This window comes from Mus caroli, unplaced genomic scaffold, assembly GCF_978045245.1.
Source record: "Mus caroli unplaced genomic scaffold, Mus_caroli_1 scaffold_1, whole genome shotgun sequence".
In the NCBI taxonomy this organism is placed as follows: Eukaryota; Metazoa; Chordata; class Mammalia; order Rodentia; family Muridae; genus Mus; species Mus caroli.
In genome coordinates this window covers 167,811,417-167,838,566 of record NW_028227256.1, presented here as the reverse complement: position 1 = coordinate 167,838,566, position 27,150 = coordinate 167,811,417, and the positions used below count along the sequence as shown (strand labels likewise).

General features: G+C 43.6%; 1 protein-coding gene across 2 annotated transcripts in view; it reads left to right on the top strand.

Moving 5' to 3' along the window:
* Window positions 1–27,150, top strand: part of Ddr2 (discoidin domain receptor tyrosine kinase 2) — a 133,492-nt gene that overhangs the window by 9,527 nt on the left and 96,815 nt on the right. For both annotated transcript variants that reach the window (XM_021159760.3, XM_021159767.3), the window contains exon 2: window positions 11,766–11,914. In XM_021159760.3, coding sequence (XP_021015419.2) covers window positions 11,766–11,914 — 149 coding nt within the window. The remainder of the gene's footprint in view (window positions 1–11,765; window positions 11,915–27,150) is intronic.

Genomic DNA, 27,150 nt, shown 5'->3' with positions numbered 1-27,150 from the left:
ATATATATATGATATACACACACATTTTATTAATTACATTATTTACTTACATCCGGATCGAAGCTTCCTCTCCCGTCCTCTCCTCCCTGTCTCTCCCTCTCCCCTCTCCTCACTCCCAACTACCCCTCCTCCCCTTCTCCTCTGAAAAAGGGGAGAACTCCCAGAGATATCAACCAGCCATGGCACGTCAAGTTGCAGTAAGACTAGGCACATTGGAATCTTCTCCTATTGACGTTACGGGAAAGGGGTTCAAAGGCAGGCAATGTAGTCAGAGACAGATTCCTCACTAGGAGTCCCTCATGAAGACACAACCACACAACTGTTACATATATGTAGCTCAGATCTTATTTATTGGATTTTTTTCCCTAATTTTTGTCAGGATGATCCAGGTGGTCTCTATAAATCACTTTGAGCAAAACCCATAAATGAGTTCTTAACTGGCTCCTTAAAATAGGCTTTTTATATGCCCTCCACAGTTCTGACTTGGGAAATTTCTTGGACAGGAGCAATGAAAGCCTCTCAATTCTGCTTTTGAGAACATAAAAGAATTCAGTGTCTGTTAATTGCTTTCGCTGTCAGATCAGGAGTCAGGTCGTGTGGAAATGACCTAAGCACTGAATGTACTGTTGGGAGCTCTGTGGTCAAATTCTATTTCTTATACATTGTAACAATCGAAGAAAGATGCTGGTGTCTTCATAAATATGTTAAAATTATTATAGTTTAAAATTTTAATATTATAAAAGTATTAAAATTACATTTTAATAAAGGAAGAGAGACAGAGCCTTCTCACAGGTTGACAGAGGGGGAGACGTGGATCCTAAGAAATATTTTGTTAGGACTATCCACTTGCCATCACGACACACATACTGTGTGAATCTAGTTTATAAGAAACAATTCAGTTTCTTGAGTGATCAGTTATTAATGTGCTATTAATACATGTATAAATCTGGGGCTGGATAGATGGCTGGACAGAGGATGTGAGTTCAGTTCTTAGCACCCATATGGCAGCTCACAGGCAGATGTAACTCCAGTTTGGGGGCTTCCAATGCTCTATGCTGGCCTCTGTGGGCACCAAGGACTCTCATGGTGCATATACATGCATGCAGGCCAACACTCGTACAGATATGATAAAAACTTCAAAATAGTTTTGAAATGTATAAATGTGAAACTAGGTACTTCTAGTGCTTATAAGCTCATACGTAGGTGTAGTGGCTATTCCTGGTTGTCAACTTGACTATATTTGGAATGAACTACAATCCAGAATTGGAAGGCTCACCAGTCACCCTTATCTGGAGGCTTGGAGATAGAAGTTTCTGATCTGGATCTTGGTATGGAGAACTTGAGGCATAGTGGCTATGGATTCCAGAAGAATCTCCAAGTTCAAGGTCATCTGGGATTAAAGGTGTGGTAGAACACACCTTTAATCTGGGCTACACCTTTCATCTGGGATTAAGGGTGTGGTGGAACACATCTTTAATCTGGCTACACCTTCTGCTGGAGACAATATAAGGACATTGGAAGAAGGGAGTCTTGCTCTTGCTCCTTCGCCTGCTTGCTGTGTGAGACTGAGTAACTACTAGATCCTTGGACTTCCATTCACAGCTGCGACTGAACCATTGTTGGGAATTGGGCTGCCAACTGTAAATCATCAATAAATTCTTTTACTATATAGAGACTATCCATAAGTTCTGTGACTCTAGAGAACCCTGACTAATACAAAAGTTGGTACCAGGAGTGGGGTATTGCTGTGATAGACCTGACCATGCTTTTATTTGAAAGAATGTGGATTTTGGGACTTTGGATTTGGAAAATAGTGGAATGCTTTAAATGGGGCTTAATTGGTCATCCTAGTAGAAATATGGAAGACTTTGTTGCTGGGAGTAATTTGAACTGTGTTGACCTGACCCAAGAGATTTCAAAAGAGAAGAATTTCAGAACGTGGCATAAAGGCTGTTTCTGTGGTATTTTGGTGAAGAATATGGTTACTTTTTGCCCTTGTCTGAAAAGTCTGCCTGAGGCTAAGGTGAAGAGACTTGGATTAATTGAATTAACTGCACTGACAAAGGAAGTTTCAAAAAAGCCCAGCAGAGACTCTGTTCTCTGGTTAAGTCCACAAAGAGAAGTTTGAACAAGCATAGCAAGCTTAGAAAGGCCAAATAAAAAATATATGGTTCGAGTATTAAAGGCATACCAGGAAGTGAAATGGAGCAAAATCCTGTGTTCTAGGAGATAACAGATTAAGGGAGTGGGACCTTGGGGCAAGATCTACCCAGCTAAATTAAATCCAGGTATAGTGGTACACACCTTTAATCTCAGGAGACAGGCATGCTGATCTCTGCATTCAAGGTCAATCTACAGAGCAAGATGCAGGATAGCCAAGCTTAGGCAGTGAAGGATTTGGAAAACAGAAAGCCAGTGACAATGAAATAGCACAAGCAGGTCATGTTGTAGTTCCTGCAAGCAGCAGAACTCTGCAGTTTCAGCAACGTGGCTCTGGCTCTAGAGTTAAGAATGGAAGGAACTACTGGGACAATTGATACTGGTTAGCTGGAGCTAAGAAATTAGCAGTGATCAAGAAGAGACCAGCATCACTGAGGTGAAATCTTCTGGGAAATGTTTTCTGGGAACACAAAGAAGCTGTGTTCCAGAGATAGCCAAGGTTGTACCTCTTGCTGCAGCTGGACTTAAGTCACCCAGGTGGTACTGGTTTTGAAGGCATGAAGATGTAATGAAGAACAGTTGAGGCTTGATACTGTGAGAGGTCATGGAAGGCCATTGGAGAAGGTGTAGCCTCAGCTGTAGTTGATGGTCCAGGACTGAAGGGGTCATGCAAAGGAGGCTATTGGTGAAGCCTAGTTGGAGTGGAATATCCCCAGTGTATTGGAGATGTTAGTACCATGGAGTGATCACCAAGAACTGCAGCGTTAGTGGAGTGGATCAACCTGAACTTAGAGTGCTACAGAGGGCAGAGCTGGAGAAGTGATGGCAGCCCTTAGGAGGAGTCTAAAAGATGAAATGGAATCCCAGACACTGAAACAAGAAGCTGTAACATTGAAATTGCCTTGGAAACTCAAAGATGTTAAAGATGCCAGAGCCATGGGATACATGCTGAGGAAAGATGCTAACAGGAAGTGGAACCAGCCCAGGAGAAAGCAGTTTGTTGCAGTCAACAAAGATGAAAAAGGAGTGGAGATCTGAAGACCACTTTGACATCAGCCATGGAGATGCAGAGTTTGGACTTTGCCCAGCTGGTTTCCTGCCTTGCTTTGGGGATTACAGTTAATTAAGTTGAATGAATCTCAGAAGAGACCTTGAACTTTGGACTTTTAACATTGTTGTGACTGCTATAGACTATGAGGACTTTGAAAGTTGGACTAAATGCATTTTGCATTATGCTATGTTTAAGTATGGCCCCCATAGACTCATGTTTTTGAACAAGTCCATGGGGACCAGGGAGTGGAATGTGATGGTTTGTATATCCTTGGACCAGGGAGTGGCACCATCTGAAGGTGTGGCCTTGTTGGAATAGGTGTGACCTGGTTGGAATAGGTGTGACCTGGTTGGAATGGGTGTGTCACTGTGGGTGTGGGTATAAGATCCTCACCCTAGTTGCCTGGAAGTCAGTTTTCTACTAGCAGCCTTTGGATGAAGACATAGAATTCTCAGCTCCTCCTGCACCATGCCTGCCTGGATACTGCCATGCTCCCACCTTGATAATGGACTGAACCTCTGAACCTGTAAGCCAGCCCCAATTAAATGTTGTTTTTTTTATAAGACTTGCCTTGGTCATGGTGTCTGTTCACAGCAATAAAACCCTAACTAAGACAATAGGTAACCATAAAGCTAAAATAAATTTATTATTAGTGCAAGCTAAAGTCAATTTATTGGTGCAATCAAATGATTAGTGAAATCAGATTCAGTTATGAGCATGGCTGTAATGGGACAGACAGATGATGGGGCTCGGTGTGAATTCATCACGAGTGAGGAAGCTAGTGGCTGGCATTGAATAGCCTTTTACTTGTAACTTGGGTTTATTATTTAAATATATTAATACTTATGCAGAGAAGGCTTGCTGGTGTAGGCCCATTGAATAAATTGTCTTAGCCTCGAGGATTTATCTGACTTGGATCTCAACCAAAATGCAGTAGCAGTTAATGGTCAATTGTTAGTTTTAAAGGATATCATTTGACCATTGACTAAATTGCTGTATTAATTACTTGTCTCATTTCTGTGACCAAATGCCCCCCACTAAAAAAACATCTTAAAGAAAGGGCTGGTTTTCACTCATGGTTAGTGGATATGGACCATCATGGCAGGGGGCGGGCAGAGCAGGCATGGTGGGGAGTGTGGCTCTAGCTGTCAGTGCAGGAGTGTGAGGCAGCCACTGTAGACATTGGGTCCACAGTCAGGAAACAGAGATGGATGCTGGTAGTCTGCTTTTTCCATTTCCCTTTTCTTTTTTAATTCAGTCCGGGACCCAAGTCCATGGTATGGCAATGCCGTCTTCAAGGTAGGATTTTCCTCCCTAGTAAATCCTGGGCATTCTCTCAAGGGAAGGTCTGCAGTGTATCTTCTAGGAGAGTCCAGTGACCATGAAGATAAGGTATCACAATTGCTAACTCCCTTGACGACAAGGTTAACATTGTGGTGACATTAAAACTGGGACTAGATGTGCATTTAACCCCATTACTAATAGAAGCTGGAAAAAATCATTCAGGTGTGTGTGTTTCTGCCCTAGCTCTCTGTGTATAAGCTAGTACCCCCTGCCATGTAAGATGTCAGATTCCAAAGCTCACATCTGCCCGCAGCAGAACAGCTGTGTCTGAATAGATTAAACTGCCTCATGTCCAGCAGAGACTCAGTTTCCCCACTACTTCTTCTCTTTCCAGATTGGGTTGATCTGGCTTTTGTTTGATGTTTGCACAATTACAAACACAAATGAAAAGCTAGGTGCTAAGATGAATGGATGTCGCCACCTAGCTATCGCTTATACTAAAAGTCAAACTAGAGAATTGAAGATATAGTCATTTTATAAATTCTAGAAATCATGTGGGCTTCAAGAATACATTGACAATAACCTATTACAAGAAAACTAATGTAGGGTTCTATAATAGCTAGTCCCTGTCAACCTGACATAAGCCAGTAATCTGGGAAGAAGGAACCTCTGCTGAAAAAAATGTTTCCATCACAGTGTCTTGGAAGAATGTCTGTGCAGAATTTTTTGGGTTCATTATTGACATGGGAGGACCCAGCACATTGTGGGTGGTGCCACCGTTGAGTAGGTAGTCTTCCGTTGTATAAAAAAGCAGGTTGAGCAAGCCATGGAGAGAAAACAAGCCTGAATGCAGCATTTCTTCATAGCCTCAGTATCAGTTACTGCCTCTGGGTTCCTGCCTTGAGTTCTTACCCTGCCTTCCCTCAGGGATGGGGCATGAACTGTAAGCTAAGCAAACCCTTTCTTCTCCAAGTTGCTTTTGGCCATTGTGTTATCATAGCAACAGAAAAGCAAATTAGGACAGGCTTGGTACTTTCCAGGAAGCCTTTTTTGATCTTCTTTCAAATCTCACTAATAATTAGTAAGTGCTGCTAATGATTGATTAGTGCTGTTGTGCATTGTAGACAATTCAAGCACTTCACATAAGGAGTCTCTTTGAAACCGTCAAGTATGGCAAGGTAGAGACTTCTGTTTTGCCTTGGGACATTATGACTCTTAGCAAAAGTCAGGCACATGGTGTGGAAGTAGCTTATTTAGAATCTGAACCTGTACCTTTCTCACTGGGTTATACAAATCTTGCCAACTCCTTATCCTCCAGATGTCTTCATTATGCATTGTGAGTCTTTTATTACAAGTAGGCATAATGACTCTGTGTGTGTGTGTGTGAGTGTGTGTGTGTGTGCATGAATATCCATGTGTGTATGTGTATGTAGATGCCAGAGGTAAATCTTAGGTGTCTTTTTTCAAGAGCCATTGGTTTTTTGAGATAGCTTCCTTCACTGGCCTGGAGTTCACCAAGCAGATGAGGCTGTGGCTGGCCTATGAACACCAGGGTTCCACCTGTCTCTACCGCCTCAGCACACCAGTGGACCTGACTCTTTTTTTAAATGTGGATCTTAAATATTGAACTTAGGTCCTGCTTGTGTGACAGGCGATCTATTGGATAAACCACACTCCCGTTCCCAAGCACAGCTGTTTTACAATTAACCCTTAATATTTTTCTTTTTCTTTTATAAACTAGGCCAGCCTTTCATCTGGCTTTCAAACTTCCAATATGCTTCAGACTTACCTGGAATGCTTTTTTAAAAAAAATATATCAGGCTCTGCTCCAGCCAGTGAATAGGAAATTTCCAGCCAGTGTCTAGGGGGTCACTATTTGTTTTAGCAGTCTCCTTCAGGCGGGCCTGCACACACTGTGAGTAAAACACCTGCAATTGACTACAGATGACTCAGGTACCAGGATTGACTTGTCTGTTTGCTTGTTTGTTTTGTAGTTGTTGTTAAAAAGAATCTGTGCTTGCATATTAATATGCTGATTACAAAATGATAGCGATACAATTAAAAGAACGAAGGAAAGATATCACGGTTGCCAAGAAGGAAAGCTTTCTTGGGATGAATTTTGTTGACCAGCCTCTTTGGACTGTTTAGAGACACGACACCTGACACACCCTGTCTAGACCCTCCCCCGTGGAGCAAGGCAAGAAGCTGGTGGAGAAGTGGCAGAAAGCTCTGCTCTGTCTTTAGGAAAATTAGAATTCCCTGGGTCCACTAAGAGGAGATAGAACTTTTTTTTTCTTGCTATTTTCCAAGACTGAGTTCATTTTAGCTATAAAGATCTATTCTAAATGCTTTTGCATTCTCAAAAGAGGTTAGTAGTCCTAGTTTTTGACTTGAAGTGTTGTAGGGTTTAAAATTGCACTTGATCTTAGCCAAAAGGCCGAGAAGCGATAAAATTGTATGCTTAATTTATAGTCATGAGACAAATGTGGACCCTTTCTTTTGTCCACCAAGATACTTTCTAAGCACACTTGAGAAGCATGATGTTCCCCCTTCCCAGGCTTAGTATGGATCAAGAAATGCAGGAACCTGGTAAAGAGCAAGACATGCAAAGATAGGAGAGTTGGAGTGGGTGAATCGCCTGTTCCACCTCAGGGCTGTGCGGGGAGGCTGGGAGGTAAGAACCAGAGGAAATTGGAGAGGCTGAGGCAGTAGACGGGCAGAGCTGAGCAGTCATGCTGGACAGGTGGCCAGGGTGTCAGCAGAAGGGCAGCCCAAGGTGATGAGGAACTAGCTGGGGGAGAATAGAGTGCCTCGTGTCACACTGTTAGGGCATCAGGGAGGGACCTTGGTTGTTGCAGAGTTTTGAACAATTCCTTTCTGTGAAAGCAAAAACAGTGTTATCTTAAGAAGATGAACAGGACAGCATCTTGTAAGAAGATGAAGAGGACGGCATCTTATAAGGGAAATGGCAGGAGAGAAGGAGTTAGGTAGGGGCATTCATTAGAAAGCTTCTTTCAGAGGTCCCTGCAGGACTTTGAGTCCTGAGGTTTTAGATCAGGATGGTGAAGACCTAGAGCAGACATGGAGAGACCTGACTGGATAGAGAGTGCCTTTGCTAACAGAGAACAAAAGGACACGCTTACATTAGCAGAGGCTGAGCACACAGGGACCTGTGGATGGAGCCCAGGGTCTTTAGCCTAGGGTCAGAGCTCCGGAGGGGCCGCATGGCCACCTCACCCTTTGCTGCTGGCAGTGAATGTGGCTCTACTTCTTCTTTTCCTTCCCTTCCCTTGCATCTCATGGCTTCCTTACTAGGTCCCTCACAAGGAAGACCGCTCCATGGGAACATTTTGCTTGGGATAGCAAAAGGAATTCTTGCTAATGAGGTTTATGTTGTCCAGAGTACAACCTTAGGAAAATTGTGACATGTTAGTAGATAACAAAGCAATGGGGTAGAGGTGAGAGTCCTGTGATCAAGTGAACTTGGAAAATGCCACGAGAGACTTGATTTCAAATGGTAGCAAATGCATTACCTTGGGGCTGGGGAGATGGCTTAATTTGGAATGTGCTGATGTGAAAACTTGACAACCTCGGATTTGATTCCCAACACCTCGGTAAAAAGCTAGCCATGGTGCCAGATGCCTGTAATCCCAGCTCTGGGGAGGCTGAGCCAGGATACCTGGAGCTGGCTGATCAGCTAATCTAGTCAAATGAGTGAGTTCCAGATCCAGTGACTGTCTCAAAGACAGGGTGGAGAGTGATGAAGAAAAACAGCTAAAAACTCACCTCTGGTCTCTGCATGCACCTGCCTGCACATATGTGCCCATGAACATGCACACATGTATGAACATCATGATACACACACACACACACACACACACACACACACACACACACACAGACAGAGACAGAGACAGAGACAGAGACAGAGACTTATCATAGAGGGTAGATTGTAGTATGTCACAAGCTTCCTGAACCATGGGCTCTTTTAGAAGGAGCACCCCAGGGGAAGAGAAATGCACAGACGCATGGCAAAATCAGGCACTGGGGAAGACATCTTAGAAATAAGCTTCTTAATGCTAGAAGTTTGTATGTAATGGAAAGAAACAAGAGGCTGGGATTTGGGTCTGGAATGTACAATCTGACAACCAGAGGCAAGTCACTGGGTTCCTCTCAACCTCTCAACCCCAGTGTCTGTAGGCTTTTTTTTTTCTTTCTTTTTAATATTATATGGATCCTCAAGGTTCTTTCAAGGGGTCTGAGATCATGTGTATAGGCAGAAGAAGGAGTGATCTGTGATTTTTCTGCTCTGTAATAACTGGTAGTGGAAACAGGAAGGAGAGGCAATGGGGACAGTGACAAGATGATGAGCAAGATGTGGTTTGAGCCCCTGAGCTGATTACATGGTTGGGCCCGACACTGCTGGCTGGTGTGGCAGAGACAAAGGGAGTCTGTAGCTCGTTCCCAGACCTCTGTCACACCACTGTGCCATGTGCTGCCTGGGCAGCATCCTCGATGCTAAGACAATGCTCATTCCCACTGTCTCAGTTTTTCGAGGTAGATGCTGTATGATCCTGGTTAGATCAGCCTTCTGGATTGAGGGTTCTTCATCTGCAAAAATAAGGAGCTTAATTTTGGGTCAGAGTCCCGGATGTTTTATAAGAAAGAACTGTTTTTAAATAGTTCCAAGACAGTCATTGAAGATACAAAGGGTATATAGGTATTTTTCTTACCTAGTGCCGCAGTGGACCCTAGAATGTTCTTGGTTTTCTCCTTCTTTGGTCTTTTCACCTACTTCAAATGTTTATTCCTGACTTAGATAGTTAATTCATCCATGTCCGGACAGCCTCAGATTCACTAGATTGCCAGGATCAATCGTGTGCCTCTTTGCAATGTCTATCTTTTTATCTCCATAGGAAACCAAATTGTTTAGGTTTAACCTTTCTTCATGAACAAATCCTTCTTTTGGTTTTCCCAGTTACAAAAAATTAAGGATCGTGTTTCTGATCTCCTGTAGGCTAGGAGCTCAGGCTCTGGGACTTCCTCCTTCCCTCTCTTGTTGCTAGTCATGGGGCCACTCTCAATTATGCCTACATTATTATTATTATTGTTATTATTATTATTAATTATTATTATTATACTCCACATTATTTCTTGTCTCTGATGCTGTCACTACCACAGGTCAGGTTCTATCTTATTATTATGCTCTCTGTCTCTCCTTTAAAGTCATTCACATGCCACATTCAGCCCCACAAAGCTTCCCATAGCCTTTGTCCGAACCACTCAGGCTGCTGACATTTACAGCCCTGTTCCCACTTCGACTGTTGACCGTCTTCCAGCTCTCTCAGTTACTTACCTGTTCCTGGCTTCTAACCATCCATTTATTGATCTTCTCAGCCCACATCTTGTCTATCCAGATGCTCCCTTCCTCAGCCTTTCATTCTATTCTTTTTGCCTAACCAAGTCCTAGGAATATCTAAAGAGGTAGCTTAAACAATGCCTTCCTTCTCCATCAACAAACCCTCAATCCTGTCCGGTGCCTCTCAGGAGCAATCACAGTATCACTTAGATTTCCTGGCAACTCTTTGAAGATAATAGCTTTAGAACTAAAACACTAAATGTGTTGGTTGTAAAGACAATGAAGTGGGACTCTAGCATAGAGAACCCCGGGACCAAGGTCTTGGCTGGGTCTTGTGCTTCAAATCTGTATTACAATATCTTCAATAAAACTGAAACCCTGTTCCATACAGACTTGGCCTGACATTCTTTGCTGCCATTTACTGGAATTGAGGTCCCTAAAAGATGAAAGGAAGTCCTTAGGCTGCTAGGGATGACAGCATAGTGCCTTATCGCCATGTCTGCCACTGCTGATGTGTGCAGAGTTTAATAGCCGAGGGATCCACTGCAAACTTCGTTCATTGTATGAGTTGGGTCTCCCTTAGCTTCTAAACCAGGAAAGTTGTAAGGCAGCAGGATTACCCATTTGTCATCTTTGTGCTACAGGGAAGCAGCTTTCAGAAGCAGGGCCTTGCTCTCCCCTCATGTCAACATGATGCTGATGAGAGAGGATTCTATTTGTAAACAGCCCTGCGCACAGGACCCCTGATCCTAAGGCATGCTTAATAATAAGCCCTGCCATGAAATGACAGACATCTAGGGCAAGGTTTAGCTGTTTCTCAGAGTCAGAAGATTTCAGCTTTGTTAGGAAACCAAAAGATGGAGAAAGCTGTCTTTAGCTACGTAGCATCTATTCTTATTTTGTGTGACCACTCTGCCTATTAGGAAATGACGCTTATGTAGTCAGTCTGTAACCCCTCCAACCCATAGGCACCACATAAGGTGCACACACACACACACACACACACACACACACACACACACATAATTTCTATGTGTGTATGTGTGTACGCTCATATTCATTATGACTCAATGGATCAGTGAAAATGAAGGCAGCTGCAAAAAAGCATAACTTAAAATTTGCTCTAACTTGTAAAATAGAGGAACCAAGGGAAATGTAGAGTTTGGTGCCATTTGACCTTATAAGCCTAAACTTAAATCTGTACATTCATACCAAGCATACATACATACATACACACATACATACATACACACACATACATATGAGAGCATTCCTAGAAAACAATTCAGAACAGATAAGCAATTGCATCCAGGGCAAAGAATGATAGTCTGAGGTGCCCATGAGACTTTTCCTCACGTGAGATGCTATATGGGATCCCTTCAAGTCCTCAAGGTTCATTAGGAAGATCCACGTGATAAAGTTATTTTCATAACAGTGCCAAGACATCTCTTGTTGTCTCCACCCTCTCTTTCTGCTGTGAGTACCACGGAGGAGCTTTCTAGAGGTTAACTGACATGTGATACTACAACAAATTGAATCCAGAAGCAGATATGATAATCTAGTTATTTTTGATGAAGCCAGATGTTTGTGATATCAAAAATGTAAAACAATGTTGTTCTTTCATAAAGCTTCCCGGAAAGAATTTATTTTTTTGTAGCATTTAATATTTATGTTAACATAATTGTCACCCAGGAGTATATAATAAATTTTAAATGCTCCATTTTAATTTATAAGTCAAGCAATATCAGGAGATAGACCTGAAATCCCCTGAGGTTCTCTGGGATGTGTCCAGTCCCATCAGAACCCAGGGTGCTTGGGATCTCATGGATGGGGCTGCTAAGAAGGAACAAAATGCGAATGAAACAAAACTTTGCAAATAAAATATTACTTTTCTTTCCCCCTCTCCTCAAGGGAAATCTACAAGCGACCTGACATTTGGTGCTCTAGAGCATTCTAAGGCTCACTGCTTGACTTCTAAAGAAGCTGAAATAATTGAGGAGGAGCAGGGCCCTCTGTTTCCAAGGATTCTGTTCTACAGAGAATGTTCTGCACCCACTAATGTAAGTAGTCACTCGCTGGAGCTCTGTTGCACATGAGATTGAAAGTCAGAGTGATGTCATATTGAAAATCATCTGTCTTGGTTAAAGTTGGACTTACCCATCCCAGCACTCATGGGAATGTTGGGTCCCTGGGTGTGGTTTCTAATATTACAATCTCAATAATTGTTATAAGTTGCTCTATTTCAACAATACTTTGAAGTGGCTCACAAGAAAATGATATTGAGGACCACCAAAACTGGGGTCTAGAGCAGTAATCTGTACTTCAGTTTTAGAAGAGTAAATAACAGCAATATGTATCTCAGAGATGCTGCAGATTTAGATACTGGGTCAGGACTTGAGGCATAAAGAGAAGCATGCTACATTGCAGAGATTTTTCCAGGAGTTTCCCCATTGGCCGGACTTCACTTCTGGTCTCCACGGGACTTCTTGCTTCACACTTTGGGCAGGTCAGATCTCATCAGTGATTCTAACAGTGTGGCAGCTTCACATATCTGGGTCTTTTCTAGCCTATGGCTCACTGATATCAGAATCATGTCCCCTTTAAGCTGGAGCTGTATCTCCAGGACCTAGCATAGGGGCTGGCATGTGAAGGATGCTCACTGAAGATGCTCAAGGTCAGAGCCTTGGTTTAGACCTGACTCTGAGACTTTCCTATTCATGATCTCACTGAACTAAGATGTATCATCTCCTTTGTGCCTGCATCTTCACCTGGCATGTGGAGACTGCTCAGTGGGGATTGCCTTAGACTTGCCTGTGTCCACACTGCCTCTGGAATACTGTTGAGTGTGTGAATGACTGAGCAAAGCGGGTGGAACTGTGGAATACAGGGATTGCTGACTACAGGGAAAATTCAGTGCCCCTTCCTTAGACCCCATCCAAGGAACGTTCTTCTGATGCAGGGATTCTTGCCTGTGTACACTTTTCTGTTTCTGATCAAGGGAATTCCTCACTACTTCTTGCCTCCTTGTGGTGATGTAGTTTAATGAAGTCTTTTTGCAGATGGCTGCATGAGTCTTCCTCCTGTTCGCCTTGTTTGTTTGTTTTTGTTGTTATTGTTTTTTCGTTCTTCCTTTGATAAACTCTTAACTGGAGCCTCACAGGGGGTGGACGTTTCAGAATGAGTAATTCATAGCTACGCTTAGCCACTAATCAGAAGTTATTGTGGGCTTTCTCTATTCCATTAGATTTGCCAGAGTTATTCATCTATGAAGCGTTCTGCGCCACCTTTCAGGGGCTCTGACTGTGGTCTCACTTCTTCTCTTCCATCGGAAATATCTATTTCCAGGAGCCATTATTTCAATATGGAAGGCATGTGCTAAACACAGCCCAGTGACCTGAGACTTGGTTTGAGTCGTGTGTGTCGCCCCCCACCCACCCCCAATCTCTTCCATGGCATTGTACCTGGGAGCTATCTCAAGTTCATTGGTTCTTTCAGGCAAAAGCCTTTTTTGTCGACAGTCCAAGTTCTTTTGAGCTGCCAGAAACAATAAGAGGGCTATTATTGTGTGTGTGTGTGTGTGTGTTGGGGGGGTGGGGAGGTTGGCGTTGGGGAGTTGGGATAGAGGAGAGGGACAGTGGGAAAGTTAGAGTCAGGAGAAAGGACAGAGTCACAATGGAAGACATGGGGAGAAAGTGAGCAGACCGAGGAAGAGAGAGGAGAGGCGAGAGGAAGGCAAGCTGACCAGTTCTACCGTCATCTCAAAGACGACAGTTCTGAAGCAGTTGACAGCCTCTCCCAGGGAGCTCTAATATCCACTATGGACCAGGCTCTGTGCTATGCAGCCTATGCTTTAACCACATAGGCAAGCAGAGCGCTAGGAGTTTAATCGCCCCAGGTTGCAGTTAACTTCTGCTGTCAGAATCCACTGTAAGACTGTCAAAAAGCAGGTGGCCACACAGGTCAAGCTCCAGATGGCCTATGAACAACTCGTTTTCCTGCATGTTTCAGTTGGGATGGTGATTATGTGGTCATGGTACTCATAAGTAACTGATTACTGTTGAGCTCTAAGCAGACTGAAACAGTTGTGTCCTTTCTGGTTGATAACATGGCCAACGAGAATTTCTTCTTGGGTTTTCAACCTCAGCTTGGTTTTCCCTCATGACTTAGATGAATCTTTCCCATCATTCATCTGTGGTGGGTGACAGTGGTCCCATGTGTCCTGGAAGAAATGTGCTCAAGGACAAAAAGACAGCACTGTTGGAAGTGGCTGAAGGCTGAATAGAATCAAACCTGGGAGCCATGTGCTGGCTACTGAGTACTTAATGGCTGAGGTAAACGAGACACCATGATCTTATGGATGACAAGTTGTGTCAGGGTTAGTTTAGAAAAAGGCGGGATTTGGATAAGTAACTAATTAGGGAGGATCCACCGCTATCATAAGTATATATACTTATATAGTGATGGGATGGACTAGAAACAGAGGCAAGCAAATCTGTCAGAGGGAAATTGAAGTAAAACATGACCAAGTTGACTTAGACATTTCTGGATGAACAGTCCTCCAGCAGTGCTCCCACAGTGCTCCCAAACGCATTAGCTTAGGACAGAAGTCAGCAATGTAAGCAAAGCACTGGTGTCTGGGGGGTCAATAAGCTGAGATTCAAAAACTTTGGTGCTGAGATTCAAGAACTTTGAATGATATTTTTACTTTTAATGAAACAGGAACAAAGGTTATTGAATGTCTGAGACATTCTAGGGATTATGGACGTGAGTGGAAGGGAAAGAAGTAAAACTATGTTAGTAAGAGACAATTCCAGCTAAGTATTCATGGGCAAAAACAAGGGAGGGAGCGAGAGAGAGAGAGACAAAGACAGAGAGAGACAGACAGAGAGAGACAGACAGAGAGAGACAGACAGAGAGAGACACAGACAGAGACACACAAAGAGAGTCAGGCTGAGACAGACAGGGAGAGGGAGAGACAGAGAGACAAACAGAGACAGAGAAATGGAGAGGGAGAGGGAGGGAGGAAGAGATAGAGACAGAGACAGACAGTCAGAGAGAGAGACAGAGACAGAGAGAGACAGAGAGATATGGAGACAGAGAGAGACACACAGAGAGACACAGAGACAGAGAGACAGACACACACAGAGAGAATTGCATATGCTCAGGTGGGTAGTGACAATGGCATCTGATTCTGGAATATTTTAGAAGAACTGCCCTAAGGCTTAAAGGCATGGAGCTGCAGCTAAACGTTGGTGCTAGGAAGAACTCCAACATGTAGAAGGGAGGGTGTGTGATCGGTTGTTATTGTTGGAGTTGGCTTAGGCCACAAGGACCTAGAGAGACCTGGCCGGGCACGTGAGGTGGAGAAGAGAGGAAATAGCAGTCTACTTGGAGCAGAGGGTGGGTGGAGGAGTGGTGGATAAGGTTGCAGAGGAGAAGAGCTGCCAGAGGGGGCAGAGCCCTGACTGCTGTCTGGAGTAAGACATCTGGACGCCATGTTGGGGACTCAGCAATTGTGCTGTCCTTGCTCTGGCGGAGAGGGGACTTCAACTTTAGACACCTTTATTCCTGATGTCTGTCCTCTTGAGTGAAGGTAGTTCTGAATGAGGTTTGAGATATCATAAAAGTAAAATTTCAGGAGAAAGAGTATACTGGGGGCGGGGAGCCAAAAATATATGCACATGACATATTTTGGACTAGTGTTTTCTAAGATTTCAATCTGTTAGTTTTGCTTTGATCTTTAAGAACCACCCACAAACTCTGTTGCTCTCGGAGCAGAACATGGGCTGCTAGCGAGACATATTGCTTTCATGGTTTCAACTCTCAGTCTTAGAAGTTTTCACATCATTTAAAATATTTTAGCTCCCATTTGTGGGCTGTGGAGAATAATGTTAAGTGTCCCTTGCTGGCAATGTTCACTGAATTGCTACTGGAACCTGAACCTAATCTTAGTCCCTGCTTCCCAGGGCACAGGGCTCCTGTTTCCTTCCTTCAAATAGATGGTAGGGAATGAACCAAGAAGGAATTTTTAATGGAAGTATGTTTGGGCTCCATGGGTAAAAGCATTTGTCACATAGGCATGACTACTTGAGTTTGATCTCCAGACCTTACAGTGGAAGGAGAGCACTGACTCCCTAAAGTTACCCTCTTGTTTTCACAAGTATGCTGAGATATGTGTATGCCAGCACACATGTGCATGCGAGTGTGCGTGCATGCGTGCGTGCACACACACAGAGACACCCACATTCCTTTGCATGGGCTCATTATCACCTGTGTTTTCCATTGGAGAAGCAGTGTTAGCCCCCACCCACTTCTGGTCTGGCCTCTGGGTAGCCAGATTCAGATGTTTCCTTCTTTTAATTTCCTGGGGAAAATCCCACCACCTGTGTCTTATTTGGGGTTTTTGAACTGTGAGATGATGGCACCCACAATTCCTAGAATAGCTGCATCCATACGCCAAGTGTACCAGACTGCACACAACAACGGAAGACAGGATTTAGGGCAAGGAACAGCAAAGGCGTTGGGACCAGGCATCTGCTCCACAAACATACAGCTGAGTCCGGAGGTTGTGGGAGGAGAAGGCAGGGCCCCACTGACTCACTCGAGGATGTGGGCTTGCTGCTCTCATCTGCAAGTTGTGAGGGTCCTAGACTGGCTTTTCTTCGAGAACAAAATTTCAAAGGAGGTAGGCATAGGAGGAAGCAGAGTTCCCTGGCACCCAGGAGGTTTTGTGTGGGATTCTGTGAGAATCTGCTATATCCCTGGGTGTTCAAATCCCCTCCCTACCATTTTTCCCCCTGTCTGCATAGCTTAGCACTCAAATGATTCTTTGAAAAGGTAGGGTAGGCACAGATGGAAAGTCTTTTCTTCGCTTCAGTTCTAAAGTCTGGCTTGTATCTTGCCAATCTGGGAGATTATAGGAATGAGTTAGAACTTGTATAGAAAACTACCTGACCTCTTCCAGGGAGACCTCAGGGAATTCCTTAAAATATTTAACTTTTCTTATGTCTACTTTAGTGCTAAAAAAGGAGCTTTCATCCTACTGATCCCATGGTGTTTTATGTTGTGGCTTATTCATTTATAAACCTTATTATTATTATTATTCCACTGAAAAATACTAGACCTTTGCCGCTCTCATGTAGGTGCTAAAGACTATAGGAAAACTTGCTTTCATCACACTGTGTAAGAAAGACTGGAAGGGAAAGCAGCTAGGAGCTGCGGGTATCTGGATGGATAGCCCAATGAGAGAGCAAGGGGGGCCTGCAGCCAAGCAATGCCAAGCAGAAGAGAGAGGAAGAGGTTCTGCCCTCACTGGAGAGTGACTACACTAACTCTGGGAGGAACGAGGCACAGCCTACTGTGGCTACAGAGCAAGGGACAGTGATTGCATCCAGGGGAAGACAATGCGGAAAGTACAGGCTACTAGGATTAAGAAAACACCATTAATCTTTGGTTGTTGTTGCAAAATTGTGCTTTCCAAAGTCTTGGTCAAGGATGCAGAAGCCTCAGGATGAGCCCTGGGATGTTGTCTGAGGAAATGTGCAGTGGAATTCCCCTTCATAAATCCTAGAGGCTGGGAGGGCCTCTGAGAAGAGAAACGAGCTGTAGCACTGCCTGGAAGACGGCAGAACATGGGCATGCAAGGAGTAGCCAAGGAGCGAGAGATGGAGAGCTTTTTTCCTTTCTTAATCATGGGGAATATTTATTAAGTAATAAAAACCTATTAAAATAGAGGTTACTTTCATTCAATAAAATCTCTAATTCTTTCTGATCCTAAAATCATATACTTTTGAATATATTAAGTAACAAAAAGTAGAAATCAACCAGACAAGATCTATGAGTGACCTTAAAAAGTATCCATACTGTTTAAGAAATTTTGTTTTATGAATGCACCAAGGGGTTGCTCTAAAAGGAGCTGGCTTTATACACAAAGAAACTTATTACAACATTTTGTATATATAAAAAAAGGAATGTTGTAAATTGCCAATTTTGAGGTCAAAATTTTATATGTGCTTGAAAAACCTATCAATCAGTGATGCTCTTTTGGAGTGTGAGAGAACACAAGACAGTCTTTGTATTTTATGAAATAAAAATAGAAGTTAACAAAGTTATACAAAAAGTACAAAATCAATGCATACATATGCCCAAATGTTGATGTTCTACTTTGGTTCCCCATTGACATAATACAACACTACAAGAGAAAGCAACTTGTAGAGGAAGGAATGTCTTTAACTTACAGGTTAGAGTTCATGACTGAGGGAAGCTAGGGCAGGAGCACAGGGCAGAAGCCCGGAGGCAGGCACTGAAGCAGAAGCCACGGAGGGATGTTGCTTGTTGCAGCTCCTTGCTTTGTCCCTAGGCTCATGTTCAGCTAGCATGTTTGTACGTCATAGGACCACCTACTCTGCAGGGACACTGTTCACAATGTGCTGGGCTCTCCAGCATCAATTAGCAATCAAGAAGATGTCCCCAGACATCTTCACAGGCCAATGTGATGGAGGTAATTCCTCAGTTGAGGACCCCCCTGCTTGGGTGTGTCATGTTGATCATTAAGAGCCGCCATCACAGTGAAGTGTGTTTGCTTGCAGACTAAGGCCAAGGGTGCATCTTTGGTTCTTTACATAATTAAACTGTCATAAATGTGCATGAGATATTTTTTATGTGAGAAAAAGAATATATAACCTTATATAACATTTGAAGAGGGGGAGATGTTATGAAAGTATCTTTTTTCTCTCTAGAGGGATTACTTAAAAATCCTGGGAATTTTCTTCCTTTTTTGTATTCTGAGAAATTTTTTTAAAAGATTCTGAAATATCTTCCTTGTTGAAAGTTAAACTCTTTACATGTATCAATCCAATCCTAGCTAAACAACAACAACAACAAAATGTAGGGTTTGTATTTGTGCTACACTCAAACCTATGAGATGTTCTGTGACTTCCATGGAAAACAAGTTCCACACTGCTTGGCTTGCTGTCCACAGTGGGAACTGACTCCCAGGGAATCTCAGTTACTGCTGTTCATTGTCTTTAAGATTCGCTATTCCCACCATGCTCAGCTTCCCATATTGGAACTTGCATTTGCTCCTCGGGACACCATGTTCCCTGGGCATGTGTTAAGCGCTATAAAGTGCTCCAATACTTCTTACATCATGACCAGGTTGGCCCATCTGTGTGAGCTGGCAGATCAGTTCCTTCTCAGACCATGACACACAATGTGCCTGTACATCAGAGACTCTGAGGATACTCACTAAGTTGCCCAATAGTTTTACAGAAGAACCAGCCTTGTTTCTAGCTTCCCCATCCATACCTCTTCACAGGCTATGACTGCCAGAAGTGACGTTTTTCCTCACTTCCACCTTTCAGATGCCACACTTCCTGACCCATGTCCTATTTCCTTCTTGATTCATTCTCAGTGGTTTCAATTAACAGTGGCCATGTATGGAATTTTGACCATTCTTTTTCTTTTAAATTAAAACCATAGCACATGCCAAGAATATAACAGACAATATAACTGGGATTTAGAATTCAACACCAATGGGTGGAAGGACTTAATTAGATGGTCTTTTAGACAGAGATGCAATGTCTCTAAATCTCTCATCTTATTAGCAGCACAGAAGGACTATGAATTTCTTGTTTGTCTTTCTGGAACCAAGTACTGTGCAAAACACATGGTGGGCATTCCTTAAGTGTTTGTAAGATGAATGGATGAGCAGCAAAGGAGGGCAGCTTTGCTGGCACAGGGCTAGTGTGGACTACGGAAAGGGCTCAGTACCACAGCGGACTGGGTGATGGGAAATGGCTCAGACTTAATCACTGTGTACTTAGTTCTTCCAGCTCTTTAAAAGCATGTGAATGTGTGTGTGTGTGTGTGTGTGTGTGTGTGTGTGTGTGTGTGTGTGCACGAGCATGGAGGAGAACACTGGGCATATAAGAATATAAGAGTGCTTCCCGTTGGATGGTACACACTTACAAGTCCGGATACTTCTACTGTGGAGTAGGAGGCTGAGGAGGAGAGATCCCATGTTTAAGGCCTGTGTGGACTATAGAGTAAGTTCAAGACCAACCTGGATACACTTGTGAGTCCCTTTTTCAGAATAAAAAGTGAAAGGAAGACCAGGGATATAGCTCAATGGTCAAGTGCTTGTCTAGCTTGCATGGCAACCTGTCTGAATCCTCAATCTTGTCAAAAACACTTTTGCCTTAAGGAGTCTGGATGTATCCTCTGATACATGTTGAGATCTGACACATAGTATTCCACTTCCTTTAGGGTTTTCTTATTCTTGTTAAAATCCCCCCTCACCCCAAAGTCACTGTCATACTAACCTTAGCCACCACTTAAAAATTATATAATGTGAACTCCCTTCCTTGGCATCTCTTCTAATGCTGCTTGCCTTAACCTTACAGCTCCTTGCATGTTCCCAAAGACACAAAGATTATAGCTATATGTGCATATGCTATTTTAAGAATAGAACCATCTCTGCCTCTCTTTCCCTCTCCAAATCAACTATTGCTTAAATGAAAAAAATTCCTTATTGTTGGATCAAACCATAATTTATCACCTGTCACCATCAACTGGTGATTTATGATTACAAACATCATTCTGTGACCTCCTTATGCACGTATACCCATAAGCCTTGGGGAAGAGCTGACTTTGTTAACAAGTTACTTCAGCTATTCTCCTGACTCATAAACACACCATGGGGAAGGAGGGCAGAGATTGTTACTTCAGTTACAGATGAAGAAAACACAGTAAACGCATGGGAGGAGTAGCCTGCTTGAGACACAAACAGACTCACAGCTCAATTGTACCAGATCCAGATTTTCTGATAATTTAAACTGTGGCTGGCTCAGAGCTCCTTTGATCCCACTCCAACAAAACCACGAGAGATTTTATTGAATAAATCCAAAACCATGAGGAGAGGGGTGGACCAGTAAGCAGACTCTTGCATTAAATTATGTTTTAAAAAGATACACAATTCCCTACCCCAATCTCAAGACCAAATTCATTTGAAAGGTATAGTTAGGAGCAAATACAGTATGGTGAGAGGGGCCAGCAGTGGTAATGATTGTCCTGCAACTATCCCTTTTGCAATGTCTCCAATATGGCTCCCAAAGAGTGTGGGTGTGGCTTAGGTTGCCTAGGGGCAACAGGAGATGTGCATACTAAGGAAGCCACTCCTCTCACCCTGGAGGGAAGTGTTTTGGGGGGGGGGTCTGTAGGTCTCTGGTTAGGATCAGTCTTAAGGGCACATTCCTCAATTCGCTACTGGAAGTACCAGCTTTGTGATTAAAATTCACAGGTGCATTGAGCTGTCACTCACTCAGAGGTCAAGAGCATAGGAGGGAGGCTGGGCAAAAGGAGAAGAATTCGGTGGGAAAATTTAGGGAGCCTGGGGTGGGACTAGGGATGTGGGTGAGTCACGTTCCTTGGGTACAGATTTAAAGATGTTAAGAGGAAAAAAAAAATCAGAAACCAAGATAAACACTACTTTAAATCAACATTTAGTGTATCAATCAGTATATCATTTGGCAGCTAACAGGCTATGGCCAAAAGCGTCTTTGTAAGTAAGAGTTTATAGAAAAAGCCATTAGAAACGGAAAGTCAATGGAGAGTCAAGCTTATGCCCCGGTGTTTAAAATCCTGAGTTAAGCCCATGCATGTCAGACTCATGAAACCTTAGCCTGAGATCTATGAGAAAATATTTCTGAAGGAAAAGAGCAATGGATTTGACTGTTTCTGTTATTTAGTTGTCTAGAGAGTCTATAACATGTGACCAGAAGCTGAGTGTGTAAGGAAACTTACAGCCTCACAAATCTGGAGAAAATGCAATACCAAGCTGTGGAGCAGAGCCAAGGTTGTTCTGTAGATTTCAGAGAGGTAGTCCACCTCCACCCTCCAGCTTCTCACGCCTCCTGAACCCATGCAGTCTTACCTGTGTGGTCACCTAGCCTCCTCCCTGTGGTTGCCTGTGTCTGTTTGTTTGTTTGTTTGTTTTTTCTCATAAAGATCCATTGGATGATATCTACTCCAGAAGGTGAAAAGTCAGAACATCTACCATGTCCCTGTGTGCATGGTAGGTCCTACAGGCAGGCAGAGTCAGGACTGGAACAAATCTTTCTTGAGGTACAAGGCGCACCTCAACCAGCTCGCTATTAGGTAGGGACATTTCACTTCATGCTTGGCTTGCAGGAGTGGTGATGGATTTGGGGAAACAGACCTTTTATAATTTAAATTCCTAACGAAATGAAAGGTAAGTCCATTGGGGTGCTTACATTCCAGTCTCGATAACTGACACCAACAGACATATGATTCTATTAGAAGATCTGATTTCAAGTACTCAGCTGCTAATGATTGGGAAATGTTTATACTAAATTATACATTTCTTTTGTTAACTTTTCCCTTTGAGTACAAGCAATTTATTAAATTATTTTGATTACTACCAAGTGTAATAAATTCCAGATTTAAAAAAAAAAATGTAAACTCACCAGCTGGGGCAAAAATGTCCTCTGTCCAATCTGGCGCTCTGATTTTTAGTTACAGCGTGTGGCTGCTGCACCTGGGAGGCTGGTTAAAGCTTCTAGAAACAGTTTGCTTTCTTAAAGTGGTTCACGTTCTTCCTGTAACCTCATTTATATAAATGATTTGCTTTCTAAAAATTTTTTTATAGTGGAAAGGTAAAATTGAATTCAGCCTAGCTTAATGCAGTTTTTTTCTTACTGCATACTAAAAACAAGCAGAATCTCAATAAATATATAATTTGGAAACTTATTTAGGGGACTAAAATGTTCTAGAATTTGGATTAGGTGGATGCAGGATATTTTGGGTTTCCCATCGTGGGTGAGAATGTAAATTTACTTACATGCCCAATATTTATCAACTAGTGTTAAGTCTGAACTTGTCTAGCGACAGGGAAATGAATGGAGTTAACTGAGGGTCTTCAAATCTGAGATTCCTATAAGAGCCCAAGGTGATAGAATCAAAGAGGAGACTATCCATGACATTTGAAAGAAAAGATTATGTATTTATTCTAAAACTATAAACAAAATTTATCATTTTCTCCAATTAATAGAAATCAAAGACATTTCATACCATGTTGTACTATTGTCACTCTTTCAGGAAGCACTCACTGGTGCTTAAAACTTGTAGTTTTAGGTCCTTGACTGGATCTTGTTAAATGGGCTACCCACATCTTGCCCGTACAGGGCACATTTCTGATTTTTTTGATGATTGCATTTCGGTTTAGTTGATTTTCTTTGTAGTCTCATACTCTTTGTGTATTTAACCATATTGTTCCTAGCAAGGCTTCTTCTGGGTCTTCATTAGACTGCAAGAAGTGACCATGGTAGCCATTAGCTTCCAGAAGTCCCTTAGAAAGGGATGGGGTCTCATGAGCACCCATGATGGTGTTGGAAGGCACGTGCGTGGGTTTTGTGACAGTACCCACGGCTGCTGTGTGCACATGACTGTAGCCTTCATGTCCTATCCAGACGAGTGTTCCCCAACACTGATCCTCATCCTCTGCCACGCACAGTCTGTCCCCCTCTTCCACAATGTTCCACAATTGGAGAGGGTGATGTGAATGCCCTGTTTGGGGCTGTGCAAAGAGTATTTTTAATGAAACATATTCATTTCTGTCTTCTTGCAAGGTTCCTCTCCAGGGCACTGACCTAACACAGCATGATTGCTTTGTCAGCCCACAATCAGTATAGAGGCAGGTCGTGCCTCCGGTCCTGGTTCCTTTTTTCATAAAGTTAGTAATTCCCCATTGTGCCTTCTCAGGCCTTTATCGTATCTCCAGAAGATTCCATTTCAACAGTCTTCTGTATGTGCTAAGACACATGAGTGCTATTGTGAAGTCAACTTTACATGTCTGCAATGTGGAGTTCTGCTGAAGCTCCGGTTTCAAACAGATAATCATGAAGCTCCGGTTTCAAACAGATAATCATGAAAGCCAATTATGTCATACTTTGTAACTGCTGCTGTTCTTCTTAATTTCCCCACATTTAAAACTATTAGAATTTTGGTTAGTACCTTCTGCATTCATTTTCTTATTGCTATAACCAAATGCCTCTTAAGGAACCACTTAAGAGACAGTTATTTTAACGTATGGTTTGAGGGAATAGAGTCGATTAAGGAGTAGAAGGTATGTGAGCAGGTGGCCCTGTGGTCTCTGGTCACCTTGCTTTTATACTCATGAAGCAGGGAGTGGGCAGGAAATGGAGCTGGGCTACCAAACCTCAAGGTCTTCCCCTGAAGTGATTCACTTGCTCTAGCAAGACTCCACCTCCGAAAAGTCCCATAACTTTTCACAATAGCTGAGGACCAAGTGTTCAAACACGTGAGCCTGAGGGGGGCCTTCACATCTAAGACACAGCTCCCTTGAGTTTGTAGCTTCTAAAACAGACTCTCTCTGTGAATGAAAAGCATCTGCTTTGAGGCATATCTTCTCCACCCCATCTGTGAAGGTGAATGGAAAGAACGTACTTAGTTGTGCATGGTTGGAGTCAGATCACAAAGATGTGATCTAGACTTAATAGCACCGGAAGGAAAGAAGAAAGTTTATAAGGTGCCCTCTCTGTGCCCTTCTGTATCCTTCCGAGGTTTCTGACCTACTTCCCGGAAGTCCTTGTGCTTGAGGGCTGCTCTTGACTTCCTTGCTTAGAAGCTTGCTGTTCTCATACTACATTCTCTCTCTCTCTCTCTCCCTCTCCCCCCCCCTCTCTCTCTCTCCTCTCTGTCTCTCTGTTTCTCTTCCTGTCTCTTCTTCCCTCCCTCCCTCCCTTTCTTTCTCTCTGTCTCTCTCTGTCCTTCTGTTTGTCTTCGTCTGTCTGTCTCTCCCCCCCCCTCTCTCCTCTGTCTCTCTGTCTCTCTCTGTTTCTCTTCCTCTCTTCTTCCCTCCCTCCTTCCGTCCCTCCCTCCCTCCCTTTCTCTCTGTCTCTCTCTGTCCCTCTGTTTGTCTTTGTCTTCCCCCCCCCAATCACACACACACACACACACACACACACACACACACACACACACATCCCTTACTAGGAAATTTTGGATCTTAGTTAATCGCAGATGTAGTCAAGTCGACAACCAAGAATAGCCACCACAACCATCAGCAACTTGGCTAACACAGGTCGGAAGACTCCAAAGGATATTGGACGAAGTCAGCTCGGCCCATGCCTCTGACTATGGTTGCTTTAGACAGGAACAAACGTCTGGCTGCTTCAGTTATCGGCTGATAGTGGCTCCTATGATTAGGAAGGATAAGGCTTCTCTCGGCTTTGCCAGAACCAAGTGGTCATGTTCGCGGAGGAGTGGGAACGCTAATTTCAGGGATTTGACTCTGGTACAAAGCCCAAGGGTGCGATGTTGCTTTTTCCTTCGGCCCTAGTAAACATCTTATGCTCGGTATGGTGGTTGAACTGCTGGATGGAGTCTTCGGTTTCAGTGCCAGGAGGTTCACAGTAAATGAGAGGTGTGGGCTCTTGGGGAAGAGTGGCTGTGGCTTGATCTCCTGTCTGCACCCTGTCAATAAACACACACACACACACACACACACACACACACACACACACACACACACACATTCTGCAATGCAGGTATGCATCACAGGGAGGTGTTTTCTAGAGCTTTGAGAGCTGCTAGGAGAAACAGGCTGAGGTGTGGGTCCAGGGAGGCAGGAGGTCTGGAGAAATAGAACAGAGCCAAGAATGACCTTTTAGCTCCTACCATCCCATAATCCCAGCTTTCCCACTTCTGCCCTTATTTGTGCCATAATCAGGACACATTAATTTAGTTCCAGCCCAGGTACATACAGGGCTGTTCGAGTTTGGTAGTGAACTAGACACACATGAATTTTACCTTTCATAGCTTAACTGTTGAGCAATTTGAATGATTAGCAACTGATCAAATCATTAGCACCTGCTCAGTGTGTGGCTGTGACAGAGGAAGTGGGGAGTGGCCTAGGGGGGTCCATCCCTGGAGGCAGTGACCAACTGCCAATACTTGTCCTACTCTGAAGTCAAATTTTTTAAGCATCCTCTTTTCTTCCTTTAAGTTTTCTTCCTTGTGCTTCTCATGCTGCCCCAGATTTCCGGCCCTTCTTTTCGAAGACCTCTCTCACAGATCAGCCTCTCTGACTTTATAGTCCCCTTAGGCGCTTGTCTTGGATCAGCAGCTGTTGGCTGGACACCTGTGTCAAAGGTAGACCCGTGAAGAATGCACTCTCCATTGTATCCCTCCTTCCTTTTCTGCCTCTGACTGGTTTATCTGCCTTCTTGTCACCCCAGTTGTAAGCTTTGTGGTGTTTGGCTTCCCAGTTCTGCCATCCATGTTACTCAGTCACCTCCTTCATTCGTACCCGCCCTGTGCCGCTTCTCTCTCTTGCTGTTCATTTCTCACCAGTAACATTGTGGGGGGATCTAGGACACTCTGCGCAGCCGCAGTTGCAGTGCCATACTCCCGCGGTTCTGTTACTCTCCGGCTGTTTCTGGTCTCTTTAGCTCAGGGGATTCTCCTCTGGAACCTCCAGAGCTCACGAATTTTGTCTTCAGAGCTTGTCTCTCTGTCACTAGTAACTTTCCAGCGGATTGTTGCTGAACTCTGCATGTAGACATCTGGTTTCTAAACCCGGCACTGCCTGCCTAACTCCTGGTTCACCTGGGCATGTTCTTAATCACGTGTGCTGTGGTCATTCTATCTGTGAACTCACCGTGTTCCTCTCGTAGAGCCGTGGCGGGGATGAAATGAGTCAGCGCACGTGCAGTAGAAAGTATCTGACATCACAGCACTCCGTGGTGCACTTCCTCTTTGTCTTAAAGGAAACTCGAGGAGAAAAGGGGGTTATTTCATTTTGTGTTTCCACATTATAGCCCATCATCAAAGGAAGGCAGAGCAGGAACCCAAGGCATCCTAGGATCCTGGAGTCAGGAACTGAAGGCCATGGAGGGATGCTGGTTACTGGCTTGCTTTCCATGTGGCTCATCCTGCTTGCTTATACCAGGACCACGTCTCCAGCCAGTCTGTTATTATGATGAGATATGAACTGCCTTTAGCTTTTATTTAGTGTGTAAGTGAATACACAGCACGCATGCCATGACATAGGAGTGTAGGCCAGATGACGACCTATGGTGTCAGCCTTTGTGCTCGATCCTCTTGAGACAAGGTCTTTTCTGCTGTTTCTCATGACATACCCAGGCCTAGCTGGCCCCAAGTTCTAGGAATTTCCATCTTTGTCTTCCGTCTTGCAGCAAGAACTCAAGGACAAAGGGGGCTGTGGCCCTCTGGCGCCTCGTGGGTTCTGGAGGAT